A 22111-nucleotide genomic window follows, 5' to 3' on the forward strand; every position below is an offset into this window, starting at 1 on the left:
TCTTCATACATTTAGGCCAAGATGTATTCTGCTACATGTCTTTGGTGAAAATAACCCAAATTAGGATGTATTATTTAGTTTGTAGGAAAGTTATAGAGTTCACAAACTATGGTATAGATCTGAATATTGATCAATCCTGAAATACTGACGGCCAATCTAATTTCTTGAGGTCCAAGAATGTCAAAACAGTACAAATATCCCCCAAATGACCCCTTTTTGCAGAGTAGACAGTCCGACGTACTTCATAAGAGGAATGGCGAGTTTTTTGAAGTTGTATTTTTTTTTGTCATAATTTTTTGGAAAATGAAAAAATGAAAAAAAATATTTTCACAATTTTTTTTACATACGGTCACCAGTGCAGTACAGCGTTACCATATGACTGGCATGGTGGTGAACAGGGACACTGACTGGTGACAGTATGAAAAAAAATATATATATTTTTTTATTTTTTTATAATTTTTTATTACATTTTTTTTTATTTTTTTTTAAGATTTGTTTTCTGATTTTACTATGACCAAAGTAGTACAATGTTACCATAGTAAAGTGATTAGTATTTTTTTTTTTTTTTTTTTTTTTACACAATTTGCTTATAGCAAAGAATTACTTTGCTATAAGCAAGCATTTACCAGAATGAAATCGATTCATTCAGGTTTTTTTTTTTTGTGCTTAGCTGTGATTTGGTCACAGCTAATCACATGACATGTGCATGTGATTAGCTGTGACCATTCACAGCTAGGCACTAGTATACAATGGATGGCATGATTGAAGCCATCCATTGTATACAACTGTCATGTGACCTGCTGTGATTGGTGCCCTTCGCTCCTCACAGGACCTCCTACTCTCTAGCTCCCTGGTCTCCTCCTCCCACGCCGATTGCAGGATTTCTCCAGGACTTCCCCCATCCTCTGGAACTCCCTACCCCAATCCATCCGACTGTCACCTACCCTCCTCACCTTCAGGCGCACCCTGAAAACCCACCTCTTCAGGGAAGCCTACCCCACCCTCACCTAACAACTGACCTCCTCCACTTCTCCCACCACTTCATCCCCCACAGCCATTTCCTCCTGTACCACTTCCCCTCCCTCCTAGATTGCAAGCTCGAAAGAGCAGGGCCCTCGAACCCCTTGTGTATTGTATTGTTTCTGTCTTGTCTCATGTTCTGTCCCCCTTGCTATTGTACAGCGTTGAGCAAACCTTTTGGCGCTATATAAATACTGTATAATAACAATATATAGATTGGAAGAACTTTACCATATAGATCAAGACAAAATGGAGGTTTTCCGTATGAGGTGGGAAAAGTGGGAGGAATTTAAAAATTATATAACAATATACCTAGAATATGTGTAATAGAGAAAAGTAATCCTGTAGGATAATTGAAATATTAAGCTAGTACTCCCATGGAATAAGAATTATAGAGTGAGTGGATAAGTGCGTAATCAAGGTTGTCTATGGGGTGGGGGAGAGGGGTAGAGTGGGTTCTGGGGTAGACTGGGAGGGAGGGAGGGGTGGGGGAGAGGGGAAAAGGATACCAAGTATTAATGTTAATAATTTTTTTTTTGCTATAATGTTAAAAAAAAGGATTGGAGTATCTTATTGTGGTGTTTTGTTGGTTTTTGTATATGTTGAATGGTGTTCTGAAAATTGATAATAAAACATTTAAATAAATAAAAAAAAGACCCCAGATTTCTCAGAAGGGGATATTTACATTCCCTGTGATAACAATGAGAAAAAAAAAAAAAAAAAGGGACAGTGTAAAAAAAAAAAAATATTTTTTTTTTAAATTACCCCTGCCCCCTCTTCAAAGGCAAACACAAGAGTCGGTCCCGTGTCGGTATGTAAACAGAGATTGCACCATGCATGTGACATTTCACTGCGAATGTCAGAGCGAGGGCAGTAATTCTAGCACTAGATTTCCTGCTATATATGCATTATATGCTATATAATGATAATAATATCAGATATATTTCTGATAATTATTTGGAATTTTTTTATATTTATATAAATTTTTTTGGTCAGAGCCCTTCTTTATATGTTTTGACTGGCCCTTTAAATTCCTGTGTTGGCAGTCCTACAGGTTATTATCTTTGATGTGTGCTAAATTAGTGGCTTTTTTTACGCATGTAATATATACAACACTTTCGTTGCCTCTTTGATGTTTTTTTGATGTCATATTTCTGGTATATGTACGAGTGCAGCGATCTGTCACTAGCGTATCATGTTCGTAACATGATTCCTAATTGCTGACAACAGAATGACTCGAGTGCAGTGTATATTTAATGAGGGTAGGACGTCTCACATCTATCCGCTCTGTGAGTACATCGATGACAAAATGCGTAAGGCGGGGCTTGATTGGTGTGACGTCAGCACGCTCCCAGTGGTCGGTACAGCGCATGTTCTATGAGGCTGGGTTCGTTTGATTACATCTGAGTATGCTGATTGTGCTGGTGTCGGCTGGGACACCGTTTTTTGTAAGTGTGATGAGCTTTTAATAAAGTAATGATTTTAGAGGTACTGCACCATGAGCTTTTGTTCTTTATATTCCGAGTGGCTATCCTAATACCTAATGGAAGTGTTGGTGTTTGAATGAAGTGGATCAACAGAGTCACGCATTCTACTGCAGAGTACTGCTCCCAGGGTAGTGGAGATCGTTTTCCAAGCCAAGCTTTCTCTCATCAGTCTACAGTTCATTGCTCCCAGAGCAGAAAGTGTTTATGCTGATTTATAATATTATCAGCATATTGCTCTGGTGAGTTTATTCATTTTATTTGGTGGTAGATACACTTGGTGGATTTCGTTTGAACACTTTTTCATCAACGGCACCATTTTTGGGACTTTATAGGATTTATATTTATATATACTTATCACGGATATTCACTATATACAGGTAAAAAATTAGATTATCGTGCAAAAGTTCATTTATTTCAGTAATACAACTTAAAAGGTGAAACTAATATATGAGATAGACTCATTACATGCAAAGCAAGATAGTTCAAGCCGTGATTTGTCATAATTGTGATGATTATGGCTTACAGCTCTTGAAAACACCAAATCCACAGTCTCAGAAAATTAGAATATTGAAAAAAGGTGCAATATTCTAGGCTCAAAGTGTCCCACTATAATCAGCTAATTAAGCCATAACACCTGCAAAGGGTTCCAGAGCCTTTAAATGGTCTCTCAGTCTGGTTCAGTAGGAATCACAATCATGTTAAAGACTGTTGACCTGACAGTTGTGCACAAAACCATCATTGACACCCTCCATAAGGAGGGAAAGCCTCAAAAGGTAATTGCAAAAGAAGTTGGATGTTCCCAAAGTGCTGTATCAAAGCACATTGATAGAAAGTTATGTGGAAGGGAAAAGTGTGGAAGAAAAAGGTGCACAAGCAGCAGGGATGACCGCAGCCTGGAGAGGATTGTCAGGAAAAGGCCATTCAAAAGTGTTGGGGACTTTCACAAGGAGTGGACTGAGGCTGGAGTCAGTGCATCAAGACCCACCACACACAGACGGATCCTGGACATGGGCTTCAAATGTCGTATTCCTCTTGTCAAGCCAGTCCTGAACAACAAACAACGTCAGAAGCGTCTTACCTGGGCTAAAGAAAAACAGACCTGGTCTGTTGCTCAGTGGTCCAAAGTCCTCTTTTCTGATGAGAGCGACTTTTGCATCTCATTTGGAAACCAAGGACCCAGAGTATAGAGGAAGAATAGAGAGGCACACACTGCAAGATGCTTGAAGTCCAGTGTGAAGTTTCCACAGTCTGTGTTGATTTGGGGAGCCATGTCATCTGCTGGTGTTGGTCCACTGTGCTTCATTAAGTCCTGGGTCAACGCAGCCGTCTACCAGGAGATTTTGGAGCACTTCATGCTTCCTTCCGCAGACGAGCTTTATGGGGATGCTGACTTCATTTTCCAGCAGGACTTGGCACCTGCCCACACTGCCAAAAGCACCAAAACTTGGTTCAATGACCTAGGATTACTGTGCTTGATTGGCCAGCAAACTCGCCTGACCTGAACCCCATAGAAAATCTATGGGGCATTGCCAAGAGAAAGATGAGAGACATGAGACCGAACAATACAAAAGAGCTGAAGGCCGCTATTGAAGCAACCTGGTCTTCCATAACACTTCAGCAGTGCCAAAGGCTGATAGCTTCCATGCCACACAGCATTGAGGCAGTAATTGCTGCAAAAGGGGCCCAAACCAAGTACATATGCATGCTTATACTTTTCAGAGGTCCAATATTGTTCTATGTACAATCCTTGTTTTATTGATTGCATGTAATATTCTAATTTTCTGAGATTGTGGATTTGGGGTTTTCAAGAGCTGTAAGCCATAATCATCACAATTATGACAAATCACGGCTTGAACTATCTTGCTTTGCTTGTAATGAGTCTATCTCATATATTAGTTTCACCTTTTAAGTTGCATTACTGAAATAAATGAACTTTTACACAATATTCTAATTTTTCGAGTTTCACCTGTATATATAATTTTTTTGGACACTATTTTCTTACTAGCGCAGTCTGTTTATTTGTAACAACTAGATCTCCTGTGTAAATATAAAATGGTCACCTGTAAAGGCTTTTAAAGCCTTGCAAATCTATCTTAAAAATGTACGTAGTCTGTCGCCATTGCATAGGCGTGCGTAATTTTAAAGCATGTCATGTTTGGTATCTATTTTCATAGTTTAACATCATCTTTTATATTTTATCAAAGCAATTGTCAATATATTGTTTTTTGTGCATTAAAATTCCAAAAAGTATCTTTTTTTCCCAAAAAATTAGTGTTTTTTAAAATACGCAAATACTGTGTGACTTAAAAAAAAAAGTGACTTAAAAATTTTTACCACCCACTGTTTTCTTCTCTAGGGTATCTGCTTTAAAAAAAATATATAATGTTTGGGGTTTCACAGTCATTGTCTAGCAAAAAAAAAAAAGTTTTTTCATGTAAACAAAAACCGTCAGCAAAGGCTTTGTCTTCAAGTGGTTTTAAGAGTGGGTGAAATGTGGCATAAGTTTCTAATGTCGGACAGGTTTAGGAATGTTGAAAACCAAGGCCTTTTTGGTCAAAACAGAGCAACTAGGATCAACTCCGTGGTTTCCTCCCTGAACTTCATGAGCACTCGTGATATCAGTTGAAACGACGGGAACATGTAGCATGGGGTAATTCCACCGATGAGCTAATACAGCTAGCCTCACTGCCTGATCCTCCTTGCGCAGGGAAAAGAAAACAGGGCTTCTTGAGTTTTCCTGACCTGTGAATAAGTCAACTTGGGGAACCCCCCACAGTTCTATGATCTCCTGGAAAACCATGTGGTACAAACTCCACCACCTGCTTTCTGCTTAGGTAGTCCACCAAAAAATGTTGGGTGCCCTTTAGATGGACTTCTGACAGGGAAGCTACATTCTGTTCTGCCCAGGTTAAGATTTGAAGTGCCACCTCCAGGAGAGACTCACTTCTCGTTCTCCCTTGCTTTGATATATACGCAATGGCTGTCACATTGTCCGACAGGACTTGAACATGATGGACTTTGATCAATTGCTGGAAATGTAAGAGACCCAGCTGGATCACTTTTAATTCTCTCCAGTTGGATGATCTTCTGGTTTCTTCCTTTGACTATGAACCCTGTGTCACTAGTTTTCTAGATGGGCTCCCCAACCCCTTGCGCTTGCGTGTGTGATTAAGCGCCTGGTTATGGGGAAAGAGCAGAGCAGTCCCTTCTCTGAATTTGCTCGCTTTCTCCACCACCACAGGGCTCTTTTCCTGTAGAGATCCTTATAGGATTCTCTAGAGAGTCCTGATGAGACCAGTTCTGAAAAATTGCCAGCTGGAGTGGACGAGAGTGCAGCCTAGCCCACAGAACTGATGGAATGTAGGCCGTGAGTAGCCCAAGAGCTGACATTGCTACCCTCACTGAAAATGAGAGGTTGGACTGAACCTGAGCTAGGGCTAACTGGATCTTTTCCATCTTCTGTTCTGGAAGGAAGATCTTCTGCTGCACTGAATCTATTGTATAGCCCAAGAACCTAACCCCTTGAGCTGGTGACAAGTTTGGTTTCTCCGCGTTTAAAAGCCAACCCAACCTCTGAAGGTGTACTTGGGTCATCTGCAGCTTCAACAAATGACTCCTGGACTCAGCAAACAGAAGCAGGTTGTCTAAATAAGGAACAATTGAGAACCCCTCAGGCTCTAGGGCTCCAAAGCCTCTGCCATCACCTTGGTGAACACCCTGGGGGAAGACAAGAGTCCGAAAGGTAGTGCCCTGAACTGCAGATATCAAATTCTTGTCTCTAGATTGACTTCCAAACAGAGAAATCTCTGTGATGAGAGGGCTATCAGAATGAGTAGGTTAGCATCTGTGAGGTAAATAGACACCATCAAGCAATCTGGAGTCAGAAGTTTCCTCACTGAATAAATTGTGTCCATATAGAAACGCTTGTACCAAATGGTCCTGGTAAGGATCTTTAGATTCAGAATTAAAAGGAATTTCCCGAAGGGTTTATAGACAAGAAAAATATGTGAACACAAACCCTGACCCTCCTGTTCCCTGGGAATGATGACCTCTTGTTACATCAGTTCCTCTAAGAGGGATGACATTGCCAGTGCCTTCTCCTGGTCCCTTGAGAGATTGGTAAGGAAAACATTTTTGGCAGAACTTCTGAAAACCTCCGGCTGTAACCTTGAGCGATGATGTTTTTGACAAACGCACTTGACGCTGCCTCTTCCCACTGTGGAAGGAAAGACAGAACACTTCCCTCCGCCTGGCGGGGACTGTCATTGGCTCTTTGCGGCCTGCACCAGATGCCTGAAGAGCACCCCCCCTTTTCCCCTATTCTTTTGAGGGTTCCAACTTCTCTTCTAGCTCTGCTCCCTATTCCTTTGGAACTGCAAAAAATTATGAAAACTCCGCTTAAGCGGCTGTTTCTTCTCCTTGGCCGAGAAGACTTTCTTCTTTGCCATCCTGTCAAGAACTGTCTCGAGGTCCAGGTCAAACAGCAGGTCACCTGAAAAGGGAATTCCACACAACCTGACCTTTGATCTAGGGTCCATGTCTTGAGCCAGATGGCTTGTCTGGCTGAATTAACCAGAGTCGAGGACCTGGCTGACATCCTAATAAACTTGGCTGAAGAGTCCACCATATATCTTACTGCCCTCAGATGGGTTGGGAAGGATTCAAATAACTCTACTAGAGGTCCCTGCCTCCACGTGCTCCTTCAACTGGTCGAACCAACATTCTAAAATTCTGGCCACTACCGTTGAAACCATCGCAGGCTCAATTGGAAAAAGTGGAGTCCTATGCTTTCTTGAGAAGGGAATCCACCCTTTTATCCATCACATCCTTGAGGACGCCCATATCCTGAAATGCCAAGTCCGTACGCCTGGACACTTGCGATAAGGCAGCATTGACTTTTGGCTTTTTATTTGAAACACAGGACTCATCTTCCTCGAAGGGAAATCTCCTGCAGAGGGATTTGGAAAAAAACGGAACCCTCTCTAGATCCTTCCACTCTTTCTTTACTGCTTCAGACAGGACTTTATGGACTGGAAAGACCTTGCGTTTGATCTCATCCAGGCCCTCATATACCGTGAGGAACAGAAGTATTTGAACACCCTGCGATTTTGCAAGTTCTCCCACTTAGAAATCATGGACGGGTCTGAAATTCACATTGTAAGTGCATTCCCACTCTGAGAGACAGAATTAAAAAAAAAATTCAGGAAATCACATTGTATGATTTTTAAAGAATTTATTTGTCTTGCACTGCTGAACATAAGTATTTGAACACCTAAGAAACAGCAAGAATTCTGGCTCTCAAAGACCTGTTACTGTGCCTTTAAAACGTCCACCTCTACTCCACTCATTAATCTAACTTAGTAGCACCTGTCTGAGCTCTTTAAAGACACCTGTCCACCCCACAGTCAGTCAGACGCCAAGACCATGGGCAAGACCAAAAGACACCAGAGACAAAATTGTGGACCTCCACAAGGCTGGAAAGGGCAACGGGGCAGTTGCCAAGCAGCTTGGTGAAAATAGATCAACTGTTGGAGCAATTGTTAGAAAATGGAAGAGGCTACAGACGACTGTCAGTCTCCCTCGGACTGGGGCTCCATGCAAGATCTCACCTAGTGGGGTATCATTGATAAGAAAGGTGAGGAATCAGCCCAGAACTACAAGGGAGGAGCTGGTCAATGACATGAAGAGACCTGGGACCACGTTTTCAAAGGTCACTGTCAGTAGAACACTACGCCGTCATGGTTTCAAATCATGCATTGCACGGAAGGTTCCCCTGCTGAAGTCATCACATGTCCAGGCCCATCTGAAGTTTGCCAATGACCATCTGGATGATCCAGAGGAGGCATGGGAGAAAGTCATGTGGTCAGATGAGACCAAAGTAAAACTTTTTGGTCTAAACTTCACTCGTCGTGTTTGGAGGAAAAAGAAGGATGAGTTGCATCCCAAGAACACCATCCCTACTGTGAAGCATGGGGGTGGCAACATCATGCTTTGGGGGGTGCTTTTCGGCGAAGGGGACAGGACGACTGCACTGTATTAAGGAGAGGATGAATGGGGCCATTTATTGTGAGATTTTGAGCCAACAACCTCCTTCCCTCAGTCAGAGCATTGAAGATGGGTCGTGGCTGGGTCTTCCAACATGACAACGACCTGAAGCACACAGCCAGGATAACCAAGGAGTGGCTCCGTAAGAAGCATATCAAGGTTCTGGAGTGGCCTAGCCAGTCTCCAGACCTAAATCCAATAGAACATCTTTGGAGGGAGCTGAAACTCCGTGTTGCTTAGCGACAGCGCCAAAACCTGACAGATCTAGAGGAGATCTGTGTGGAGGAGTGGGTCAAAATCCCTGTTGCAGTGTGTACAAACCTGGTCAAGAACTACAGGAAACGTTTGACCTCTGTAATTGCAAACAAAAGCTTCTGTACCAAATATTAACACTGATTTTCTCAGGTGTTCAAATACCTATGTTCAGCAGTGCAAGAAAAATAAATTCTTTAAAAATCATACAATGTGATTTCCTGATTTTTTTTTTAAATTCTGTCTCTCAGAGTGGGAATGCACCTACAATGTGAATTTCAGACCTCTCCATGATTTCTAAGTGGGAGAACATGCAAAATCGCAGGGTGTTCAAATACTTCTGTTCCTCACTGTATTTATCATGCATAGATAGCTGTACTTTTTCCTCCTGAATCTCAAGGGTGGTGTAGATTGCTCATCCACCTACTCCAATGCCAATTTGTATCTGGAGGACCTTGCTGCTTCCACTTTCCCCTCCTCGTCATCCAAAACCTTAAGGGATAGCAGGATACTTTTCTCTCTCCTCCTCTGAGTCACTAACATCCAAACACCTTGAGGTGGATGGCAGAGGGTGCTTTCCTGAGAACGTGACAAATTTCCTGGCATCTTGTCCACTAAGGAGCGTAACGAACCAAAAATCTCCGATAGCTCCTTTACTGAAGAGACTAACTGCTCATACTGCAGTGAGGATTCTTCCTTGACCAATACAAGACCTGCACAAGGGTTTTGACCAGGAATCTCTGAGATGATTCTTACAGGAGGGGCATTTTCTAGGAGAACCTCTCAGTCTTGGCTGAGGCTTTAGCCTCAAACAAAACACAAAAAAACACGGCCACGTAATTTGGGGACCCCTATCTTAACGCTGCCCCCAGTGCCACCCTACAACCAAGAAACAGAACACCACGTGGGAGACATGCAGAGATGAGAAGCACCAAGGGACCTTCCACACATCAAGGCCACACACCACCAGAACTCTGGGCACATAGGACAAGACCTCCTGGCGGTCATTGCTCAGAGGAGTCAGAGGAAAGAGGCACCAGAACACCCCCCACACGTCGGAGGGTGCTGGGATGGTCACACAAAGCAACGCCACCAGGGTAAGCCACCACACCCTTCCGCACCCAGAGAGAGCACAGCCCTCCCTCTAGGTTCCCTGGAGCAGCCTTTCTCAACCAAGGTGCCCAGGCACCCTGGGGTTCCTTGAGGTTTCGTCAGGGGTGCCTTGGCAAAATGTGTAGAGATTGCCCAAAACATGTATACAAGCCAGCAGGAGGAACAAGCCTACCTTTTTAGTTACACAAAGCCACAGGTTTTCATTGTGCACCATTATGACCTTCTAGCCGCCGGCATCCTGACAACCAATTACATCATCAGTTGATAAGGAGGATGTCAGCTGCCTGCACAGCATCCTAGTTTGACCCTCTCCTGCCCCTCTCCATCAAAGCCGGGGTCACATTAGCTCAGTGATGGAAAAAAAACTGCAAGAGAAGAGAAACACTGGAATACTAGTCAGTACCAGTGTGCAAAAGTGTATTTGCTTTGGAAGAATAAATCATCTCTAGTGCTGGGTGTCCTACATGTGTGGATGTTGCTGCATTATATAACACTATTAGAATAGTTTTTCACATTTTAGAATGGGGTGCCTCAAAACTGTCCATTTTAAAGGGTGCCTCGGGACTGTCCATCATTTTAAAGGGTGCCTTGACTGAAAAAAGGTTGAGAAACACTGCCGTGGAGCACTGCCACCATAGTGAAGGAAACACAAAAAACTGAAGGCATGGTGGAAGAAGCTGGGTTTTTGATGTTTGGCTGCAGTGTCCTGGGAGAAGGGGTGGAGCTACATTCTTTTCCAGGTGCTCTCCTGGAAGGCAAGGTTGGAAATTTTTCTTGTAATTTTCCATAAATTTGTGGCAAAAAAATGTAACCTTACATGGACATGCCTCTCAGCAAATTCCTTGGGGTGTCTACTTTCCAAAAAGGGGTCATTTTTTTTTTGTACTGCCCTAGCACCTCAAGAAATGTGATAAGCAGTCAGAAAGTAAAAGCTGCATAAATTCCAATATATATACCGTAGTTTGTAGACACTATAAATTTCACACAAACCAATTAATATACATGTACTGGGATTATTTTTACCAAATACATGTAGCAGAATACATTTTGGCCTAAATTTATGACTAACTTTGAGTTTATTGGATATTTTGTATAACCGAAGGTCAAAAAGTTTGAAAAAAAAAAAATATATATTTTCTGTCTTTTTTTCATTTATATCACAAAAAATTAAAAACCCAGTGGTGACAAAATACCACCAAAAGAGAGCTCTATTGGTGTGAAGAAAAGGACATACATTTTGTTTGGGTACAGAGCTGCATGACTGCGCCATTTCAAGTGGAAATAGTGCAGCGCCGAATAGCCAAAAATTGCCCGGTCATGAAGGGGGGAGGGGGGTGTTGGGTAAATCTTCCAGAGGACAATTGGATAACTTTCACACAGAACAAATATACACTGATTTGGGTTATTTTTACCAAAGAAATGTAGCAATATGAATTGCGATAAAAGTTTATGCAGAAAAATATTATAGCAGCAACTAAGAAAAACAATTTTTTTTCCCAAAAAAATTTGCGGTCTTTTTTCGTTTATAGCACAAAAAATTAAAAAACCCAGTGGTGATTGAATACCACCAAAAGGAAGCTCTGTCTCAAAAAATTATAACAATTCCATGTGGGTACAGTGTTGTATGAGTAATTATCAATCAAAGTGCGACAGCATTGAAAGCTGAAAATGGCCTGGGCAGGAAGGGGGTGAAAGTGCCCGGTATTGAAGTGGTTAAGTAGCGAGATCTTCCTAGCATAATTTCATTTGTCATTGAGGAGTTTTGGGAGGTCTTTCCCCATCCTGCTTTTCCCCCATGTATCCTTCATGATAGATATTAAAGTAAAACATAATTATCTATGTAAAAGCTGTAAGTGATTTTTGGACAAAAATTATATAAATCTCCAACTACTTACATAAGCTGAAATATCTATTTTGCATCCACTATTCCCATAAAATAATAAACACAAAACTAAAATACAAATTTTTACCTTCCAGTCTAGCGATGGTTCCTTCACAAACACATCCATAGTGCTAATGAGAAGATCAGGGTTTGTTCGATAGGCTCGTAAGGCATGTATCATAATTGAATCAAATAATCCAACTTCCTTCATAGGCAACAACAGGTTTACTATCTGGCGGGTCAGGCGGAATGGCATCAACTCAGGAACAGGCAAAAACTAAGAAAAGACTACAGTAAGTAATCAACACACAACATCTTGTATCAGATACTGAAATGTATATCTCTTTTCCTAAACTCAACAGTGAAAATGTAATGGTCAATGCAGGTACTTCATGAGATGTAATCCCATGAAGTCTATTAAGAGTTGTACAAACTCTTCTGGAATTTTACGTTTACACCCATTCTCTTATACTTGAGCTGCTCAGTGGCCTTTAGTTAAAGTGAATCTTAACTCACCTAAACATCTTACTTTGCCACTTCTGAACTTAAAAAAAAATATGAGGAACATCTAGAAATGTTCATTGTACTGAAGTACAACCCTAAAATTCTACTTTTTGCCTTGAATTCTTTCTGAAATATAGTAGTGTATTTCCTGTGTCTTTTCCTTTATAACTGCATATCTGCCATGTGAGATCATCTATGGCATCACTGCTTTGTGCTACTCTGAGATTTGGTGTTGCTCACTGTTTTCTTGAGGGATTGCTGCATAGGAACCTGTGCGTGAGCATTGCACCTGCAGTATGAAGATTTCCATGGTTGTGCTTCATTAATTCTGTGGAGCTGTGCTTCCCAACCTCTCCTGCAGCTTTTTTACGATTACCAAGTGATTTTCAAATCACCAGTCATCATCATGGAAGCATCTCTGACATGAGGAAACAAAACCATGCCTCAACCAAGTTACCTTCCAACACAGACATGTTGTGAAACAAGGCATGGCAAATCATTAATGGGAAAAGAGATTAGCAAGGAGGTAATACTGGGGACTAGTCCTTTTCCCTCTGGTTGGCTCAGGAAAATATGTGGCAATGTCAGGCTAAAATATGTATTATTTTGTAATTTTATAATTTTGTCATTTAATCACCTGCAAATGCAAATTTTGAACTCAATGTTTAATACATTGATAGGCAGTTCCAAAATGTTATTATAATATATATCTAGGCTCTGGCTGAGTTTTTTAATTCACTTTCTATTCACTCAGAAGACAGGAAGGAACAAAGAAATAGCAATTAGTGGTCACACAACTGCTGCTGAAAAGAATGGTCATCACCAGAGGTTCTAGTCTAAATACAACTGGACGTTAAACACTGTTCTGCATATAAAGTTTATGTTTTCTGTTACCTGAGTAGCAGTGCCAAAAGCATGACCAAAGTCAATGCCAATCATTCCCCCAGTCTCCATATTGACCATAAAATTGCTCAGGTGCCGATCCCCTATGCCAACTATCCAGTGACTGATGCACAGCAAAGCATGTGAACGGGCAAAGTGGGACCGCAGAGTGAGAAAAGCTTCAGGAGTCGTGCTCATTTTTACAAATGCCCGCCTAGAATACAAAAAGTAAAGACATTTTATATAGAATTCCTGCTATGACATGTATCTATCCCCTCTTCTAATATGTTTGTTTGCATTTCAATAGTCTGTTTTATTTTAGTGTGTGTATCCAATTACTGTTATGCAATACCTATTAGTTATATGCTTATTTAAGGCTGGTACACCAAGGCCAAATATTGGCCAGTTCAACAGAAACTAGCTGACATTCAGCCTGTGTGTACAGCAGCCTGACAAAAAGCCAGTCTTAAGGACTGACTTTTATCAAACAGGCATGCTGGAAATGCAGCATTTGATCAGCGCTTGCAGCCAATGCGAGCACTGATCAGTGTGTTCTGCCAAGGTCCCTCCTGTCATAATGCAATAGTTCAGCGGAGGAGATTGCCACACTAACATTGCAAAATTCCCCGTGTGTACCAAGCATTAGTGTAACCTATCAGTACATAAGCTTTATAACAAACGTGTAAGAGTTCAACACAGTATGGGAGAACAATACACACCTTTATAACCCACCCAAGATGTAGCTGAAGCACAGTTTACTCACCGTAAAAGGTCTCCAGGAACAAGATTCTCTCTTTCTCTAAAAGACTTCACTGTGGAGGAACGATCAACATTTCTGTAATACAAAAATTAGGACCTATCACTTCACAAATCCAGTATAAAGTAATAATTAACATATAAATGGAATAAAGAGATGTATACCAATGCAATGAGATATTAACGACATTGATGTCTTACTATATTCAACAATAGTGATGTCGCAGGTGTAAATATCTCTCCTGGAGGTATTCAATGTTTTATTTCTAACCTTTTAGTAAACACAGACATCTAACAACACAGCTACAAAAAAACTTTACATTATGTGCTCACATGTAAAAATACAGTATTAAAATAGTAATGATCTATTTACTTACTTGTACGTATTAAGATGTTGCAGTGGGTTCCCAACTTTGTCCTTTTTGTCCAGCCAGGCTCTGTAATGGAAGTCTGGGCTATATTTTCTGCAGTCAAATAACAACATGCGTTAATGGAATAGTAAATTTTTAGCAGATAATTGACTTAAAATACAAATCCATGCAAAACATTTTTTATTTATTTTTTTTAAATAGCATTTAGCAGCTTCATAGAGTCAGATTTTCATTTCTAAACACACACCTTTTGGAGAATCATCACACCTTTTTACAGTATCAATGAACAGGATTTCACAAGAAATATCCCCAGCAGGGATAGAATGTTTGCTGAATACAGAGTAAACTGACCAAGAGACTTTTGTCTACAAAATCTTTCCAGAATTGCTTTATTTTACAATTACAGTTTTACATTGTTAACCGCTTCCCCTCTGCCCTGTAGCACAAATACTGCTACAGCGCGGCATGGCTGCTCAAAATCACGTATATATATTGGCGGCTACAGCTGTCAATCACCAAGTTCGAGCCGGAGATTCCCTGCCAACACCCGGCGATCGCCGAGTATTACTGACAAGGGAGAGGTCTGTATGTAAACAATGCAGATCTCTCCCCTGTCAGCTCCAGCATGCTGCTTTGTATTGCTCTGCATAGCAGAGCAATACAAAGCAGCATGCCTCCCTAGTAAAAAACACACACAGCTAACCCTTTGATCGCCCCAGATGTTAATCCCTTCCTGCCCAGTGCCATTAGTACAGTGTCAGTGCTTTTTATTAACACTGATCACTGTATTAGTATCACTGGGGATGTCAGCGACAGTTAGTCAGTCCCCACCCAGTGTCAGAATGCCCGCCGTAGACCCGCTTTAAGTTGCTGATCGCTACCATCACTAGTATTAAAAAAAAAAAAAATTCCAGTATATAAACTGCCATTTGTAGATGCTATAACTTTCACGTAAGACAATAAATTTACACGTATTGGGATTATTTTTAGTAAAGACATGTAGCAAAATACATTTTGGCCTAAATTTATGACAAAATTTGATTTTTAAATTTTTTTTACTGGATATGTTTTATAGCAAAAAGTCAAAAATATTGTTTTTTTTCAAACTTTTTGGTCTTTTTTTGCTTCAGAGGGGATCAAATAACACTGAATGAAAGCTCCATTTGTGGGGAAAAAAGAGGACATAAATTTAATCTGGGTGCAGTGCTGCATGACCACACAATTGTCAGTGAAAGTAACACAGTGCCGTATTGGAAAAAACGGCCTGGTCAGGAAGGGGGGGGAAATCCTCTGGAGGGCAAGTGGTTAAGCATAAAAAACACCACTTTAGTAGTAAACAGCAGTGTTATAAACAAAGGGTGGTTTACAGCAAACATAATAGAAAATAATACCCATTTAAGTTTTTCCTTTCATTTTCAGTCATTGCTCCTAAAATGAAGTCTTTTAAAGTACATGTGTTCTCCAGCCACTCAATCATTCCAATTCTAAAGAAATGGGAAAGATCAATTAGTGTTTTTTCTGCTGAACAAAATAATTTTTTATACATGAAATTAAACACATAAAATTCATGAACTAAGACAGGAACTCTTACCGTGTGGTCATGGGTATCACTTGGTATGTCTTTATCTGCATATATCTCTGGCTACAAGCTGCATCCTGGGAGAGGATAATATTCATGACATCAAATAGCTGCTCAATGCGCTGGTCCTGGCGCAGGTCTTCACCACCTTTCACCAGAAAAGGGTAATCCCGCTCATCATTTCCTCGGATAACAATACGCTTGGGTTTTCTGATGGAACTCATAACTTTAACCTTACGTTTAAATCAAAAGAGTAATTCTTTCATAAAGCATTAACGGCAAATAAAAATGTTAATGTGGACCAGTTTTATCTGTTTAATCAGATCAGTTCTGTATGTACAACTGTAGGGAATCAGGACATTCTAAACATTGGTCAGTGCTGTGGATATTTTCAATCTGGTGCCCTCCTACCTTACTGTGCAACTCTTCCACCTATCCATGACAACAAAGCTGAATTAGCCCATTCCTTCAATAATATTATATTATTATAAAATTCTAATAAATGGAGTAATAGAATGCCAATATACTATGCAGAGTCCTGTAAACATCACACCTTGACCTTTTGCACTTTATATGCATGCAGTAATGTCTGCTTTTGTTATACATTACTGCATGAGTTTCAATCTGTGCTTACCTAAATTTACTCTAAATTTGCAGGGTTGTTTTTTTGTTATGCTAAGTGGTGAAGGCACTCTCAAAAACAGAGATTTTTTGTTGGGGTAAAACCCCAAAATGCTACATGTATTCATTTTTAGAAAACACATCATGTACAGTACAAAAAGGCGAACCAGCAATGTAACAGTGAAAATACTTACTGGTGCAAAATGCATTTTTCACACATTAAAGTCCTTTCATTTTGCATAAGAAAAATAGACACGTGATTGGAGCCTCTATCATGAGATGTGTCAGTCATACTTCCTGAAGCAGTACCTTAAAATGTATCTATTAATAAATCTCACACTTCACATGGCTTAACCCCTTGGCACCAGCACCTCCCCATCCTTTAAGGGGTTTCAGATGGCGGGAGACTAGGTGAGGTTTCTAATCATGTGACCACCGTGATTGGCTGTCACAGCGTTCACATTAATGGAAGGCTCCCGATCGCAGGTAGAGATTGGTAGCTTTCTGTTAGCCGTTGGTAACTGTGCTGGGAGAGCACATGGCAGACGCTCCAGGAACAGTTCTGTTTATCTTTAGGTGTGCACATATGCAGCCTCTCAGCGTTAAGGCCCGCCCGCCCGCCGAGAAGCCGCATATATGTGTCTGGCCAGCGCCAAGTTGTTAACAGAGCATTCTATTTTGATTACACAATTTAAAGCTGCTCTGGACCTTTACTGTCATTTAAATCAATTTGTTAGGGCAAAGCTGTCCCAAGCAAACTATTATCTCCACTAACAGGTGTGCCGCTGGGCATGCAGCATAAAGTGTATGTAAGAATAATATTAATATTAAATCCACATTGCCCTTAGTGTGCTGTAAGTGAAACAGATACAACCACGAAGAGTTAATATCAGCACAGGGGACTTCTTTGGCGCCTGTGGATGCATATTTGACACAGATTACTTGTTACACTTTATTAGGTACACTTGTTCAATTGCTTGGTAACACAAATTGCTAATCAGCCAATCACATGGCAGCAACTCAATGCATTTAGATGTGGTGAAGACGACTTGCTGAAGTTCAAACCGAGGATCAGAATGGGGAAGAAAAGGGATTTAAGTGACTTTGAACGTGGCATGGTTGTTGGTGCCAGACAGGCTGGTGTGAGTATTTCAAAAACAGTTGATTTACTGGGATTTTCACGCACAACCATCTCAAGGGTTTACAGAGAATAGTCTGAAATAGAGAAAAGTGAGCGGCAGTTGTGTGGACAAAAATGCTGTGTTGATGTCAGAGGAGATTGGGCAGACTGGTTCTAGATGATAGAAAGGCAACAGTAACTCAAGTAACCACTTGTTACAACAACACATTGAACCTTGAAGCAGATGGGCTACAGAAGCAGAAGACCACACCGAGTGCCACTCCTGTCAGCTAAGAACAGGAAGCGGAGGCTACAATTTGCACAGGTTCACCAAAATTGGGCAATAAAAGATTGGAAACATGTTGCCTGGTCTGAGGAGTCTCGATTTCAGCTGCAACATTTAGATGGTAGGGTCAGAATTTGGCGTAAACAACCTGAAAGCATGGATCCAACCTGCCTTGTATCAACAGTTCAGGCTGGTGGTGTAATGGTGTGGGAGATAGTTTCTTCACACAGTTTGGGCCCCTTAGTACCAACTGAATGTCGTTTAAATGCCACGTTCTACCGGATTATTGTTGCTGACCATGTCCATCCCTTTATGACTACAGTGTGCATCCCTTCATGATTATTTCCAGCAGGATAATACACCACGTCACAAAGCTCAAATCATCTCAAACTGGTTTCCTGAACATGACAATGAGTTCACAGTACTCCAATGGCCTCCACAGTCACCACATCTCAATACAATAGAGCACCTTTGGGATGTGGTGGAACAGGAGATTCACATCATGGATGTGCAGTTGACAAATCTACAGCAACTGTGTGATGGTATCATGTCACTATGGACCAAAATGTTTCCAACACATCTGAGGAATGTTTCCAACACTTTGTTGAATCTATGACACAAAGAATTAAGGCAGTTCTGAAGGCAAAAGGAGGTCCAACCCGGTACTAGCAAGATGTACCTAATAAACTGGCCGGTGAGTGTATTTTAGTGCACAGTTTTATTATATGATTGTTTTGAGATATTATCACTGCACTAGTGTTGCACAAGTGTTGATTTGGAATTGTAGTGCTGTACTCTACTTAGAGTGCGGATATTAACTCTTTGTGGTTGCATATTATGGGGGAGATTTACTAAAACTAGTGTACTCAGAATCTGGTGTAGCTGTGCATGGTAGCCAATCAGCTTCTAACTTCAGCTTGTTCAATTAGACTTTGGTAATATAACCTGGAAGTTGATTGGTTTCTGTGCAGACCTGCACCAGACTTTGTACTTTCCACTTTTAATAAATCGCTCTCAAGATGTATGTAGCCTCAGCTTCATAACATATACACCACTGTGTTCCGGCAGTGGAATGGAAACTTCCCTTCCCACATCTGGAACAAAAATGATTTGAGCTGAGCGCTGCTTAGCCATGCACAGGCAACTTTGTATTCTCTGAATGAATATAAAGCTTTCTTCGATTGGCTGGGGCGGAGAGGCAGGCGGATGACAATACAATCTCCTACAAATGGTTAAGCAGCACTCAGGCCAACTCGATTTTATTCCGGATGTGGGAATGGAAGTTTCCATCTCACTTCTGGAACACAGCGTTGTACACTGTATGTAGCTACATACAGTTTATACAGTGCACCATGGGGGAGCACCTGTTAGTGTAGAAAATAGATTTTTTAGGCCAGCTATACCCAAATGAACAAAAGTGACAGTAAAGGTGGAGATCAGATTTAATATATCTCCAGCATACCAATTAAAAAAAAAAAACACTACTCCCAAAGACACCTCATAAGACTTGAAGTCTAGGTAAGAAATCACATAGTCTCTAGCTTCCAGGAACAATGTGGCTGTTTTACAATATTAAAGACGATTGATTTCAGACAGATAGACCCAGTCAGAGAAGTTTTCAGAATCAACAAGGCACAACCAATGAAGCATGACACTTGGCATATCACAGCTTTGCTTCAGGGCTCGTTTGCACTTGCTTCAAAATGTGGCATTGGACATGATCTTTTAATGCATTCTGAATGCCAATCAAAGCCCATCACTAAATAAAATGATTAGTTTACAGTCCTGTTTACGCATTGTGTTTGCTTCAAAAGTTATACCGTGTCGCTTTCATGGTGCTTCAAAGCCACCATAGAAGTCTATGACAAAGCTCACTTACAGCTTTTGAAAGGCTTTTATTCAGCTTTAGCTTGACTTTGTTTTGAATGTATTGCAAGTTTGAGATATCCCAGGATGCACTGGGAGACCAACAAGCAAACCAGAAAGACTTCATCAGCAGTCACCTCTGGTTAATGTATATATTATGGAAGTGTCTGGTGCAGGAATCACATCTGGTGTGCAGTGTGGAGCAGCATGAAGGTGAGTGGGGTCTGGACTGTAAAGGAGCAACTAGCAGACAGCACACAAGGTGTGCAACATGGGAATGTTGTAACGGAATGTGAGCAGGAACCAGAGAGAGAGGACTGAGTGGCAAAGAATCATCAGAGCTGGCATAATAGAGAAGAAGAAACTAGCAATGTCACATGTGGTGTGTTGCATAAGAGCAATATAGCAGGAGATGAGCAGGGACCAGAGAGAGGTGGGGGATCAGCAAACCAAAGGATCAACAGAGCTGGGGATTACTACTGAGTAAGGGATCAGCAAAACTGTGGGTTACTACTGAGCGGAGGATCAGCAGAGCTGAGGATAATTACCGAGTGGGGCATCAACAGAGCTGGGGGTACTACTAAGCAGGGGATCTGCTGAATGAGGGTACTAACAAACAGAAAATCAACACACACAGTGCATATGCCGAGCTTCATTAAAGCTTGAAAACAGCATCACAGATGATTCAAACACATCACAAAAGCATGTTAAAGAGGTAGGCGCTTTAATTTGTGTTCAAATCAAGTGTAAATAATCCCTTAAGCAGTTACCACCAGATGCTGCCGTGATATTCATATCATTTTAATATGCCTAAACTGAGAGATACACATGAATAGAACACATACCCTTTCATCAAATCCAGAAATCTTTACATGATACTCAGGCAAAGGTTTGCTTCTTCCATTATACTGGCCTACGAGACATTGTGAAAAAGAAAAAAGTATTGTCAGTAAAAATAGTTTTTTTGCACTGACCATAATAATCTTTTTCTTGTAGTCCATGATAATACAAGACTTTATAGGCCTATACTGCTGCCTACAGGAAAAACAGACACTACATACACATAGACAACTGAAGGCCAGTCCCCTTGAGACTATAACCCCTTCTACCTGCTCAGTTGCACCAGTCCAAATAGAAAATGTTAGCATAAAAGTAAAGGAAGAGGTGTTCTTCAATGTACCCAGAGAAACATTTTATGGTGAGTATGAAAAAATGTGATTCTTTGTACACATCATAAAATCTTTTACTCTGAGTTCACTGAAAGACACAGCAAAGATCTTAATCTCTGCCAACCTCAGGAATATGACAATAGGCACAAAAACAAAGCACAACCAAGCTCCTGACGGTGGCCCCAGTCTGCTACAGGCAGCTCAGTTGATACAAAGCAGTACACATAGCAATTGGTCACAGAGAGCACAACTAGAGGGGCAGGTGAGTACAAAAAAAACAAACTAAAACAAACAAAAAAAAAACAAAACGTGGAGATCTTGATCGCTGACCAATAGGACGTTACAAAGCAGTATCTATTGAGGGGTGGGAAAAAGTAGACAACTCCCTAAGCAGGAACAGTTCAAAATTACTGTCCACAAGACTCATGGTTAGCAAACAGGAGAAGGGACCACTTTCAAAAGGCCAGCTACTGCAGGATAGATGACCTCAAGGTCCCCATTAGGAAGTATGGGAATGCTAGACAGTCAAACAGATGGCAAAGCTGCCAAGAGACCCACTCTGCACAAACAAACTCCATACAGTGAAGAAAAATATCTATATGATGCACAGGAATCAGAGAAGGAGGTAGAAGACCAACACACAAAAAGGGTGAGAATCAAGGCCACCCCATTTCTGCAAAGGACCAGTAATGCACCACAGAATAATGCTGCCAGCCTGTAAAAACATACCTCACAGAGATAAAGGCAACAGGGAAGGTAACTGTAGAAAAGCAAAAGAAGAAAATACCAAACTATCCAGAACATCCCAGAACTGATGCAGATAAACAGGAAGTTACCTAGGAGATACCTGGAACAAAAAGTCCTAAGGAATAAGGGGCATCAGCCAAACCAGTCCATACTGGTTTACCTGGAGTGATGGAACATGCCTTGCAAACCCAGCAGTAGAACACCTCCCACCTTAACCACTTGCCGTACGGCCACTGTATATAAACGGCTGGACGGTGGCAGCCCAGGGGCGGGTTGCCGTTCAAAAACGGCGCCCATCATTTTGGACTGTGCATGCTCCCTGGAAGCGCGCAGCACCGCGATCCTGTGCCTGCTGTGTCCTTCGGACACAGTGGAACACCGATCGTCGTACGGGACCTTTGTGTGAGGTCC

At 41.2% G+C, this 22111-nt stretch overlaps 1 protein-coding gene and 1 pseudogene across 1 annotated transcript in view; both read right to left on the reverse strand.

The window, feature by feature from the left end:
* Positions 1–22111, reverse strand: part of PRKDC (protein kinase, DNA-activated, catalytic subunit) — a 378101-nt gene that overhangs the window by 36809 nt on the left and 319181 nt on the right. Inside the window, exons 78-84 of the mRNA XM_089678402.1 lie at positions 20630–20697; positions 15904–16124; positions 15704–15796; positions 14319–14405; positions 13949–14020; positions 13198–13399; positions 11888–12076 (exon numbers count right to left, since the gene is read on the reverse strand). Of these exons, the coding sequence (XP_089534528.1) occupies positions 11888–12076; positions 13198–13399; positions 13949–14020; positions 14319–14405; positions 15704–15796; positions 15904–16124; positions 20630–20697 (932 nt within the window). The remainder of the gene's footprint in view (positions 1–11887; positions 12077–13197; positions 13400–13948; positions 14021–14318; positions 14406–15703; positions 15797–15903; positions 16125–20629; positions 20698–22111) is intronic.
* Positions 5688–10742, reverse strand: LOC149461318 (uncharacterized; annotated as a pseudogene).

This window comes from Staurois parvus, unplaced genomic scaffold (assembly GCF_062004578.1).
Source record: "Staurois parvus isolate SC_StPar_1 unplaced genomic scaffold, SC_StPar_1.0 ptg000205l, whole genome shotgun sequence".
In the NCBI taxonomy this organism is placed as follows: domain Eukaryota; kingdom Metazoa; phylum Chordata; class Amphibia; order Anura; family Ranidae; genus Staurois; species Staurois parvus.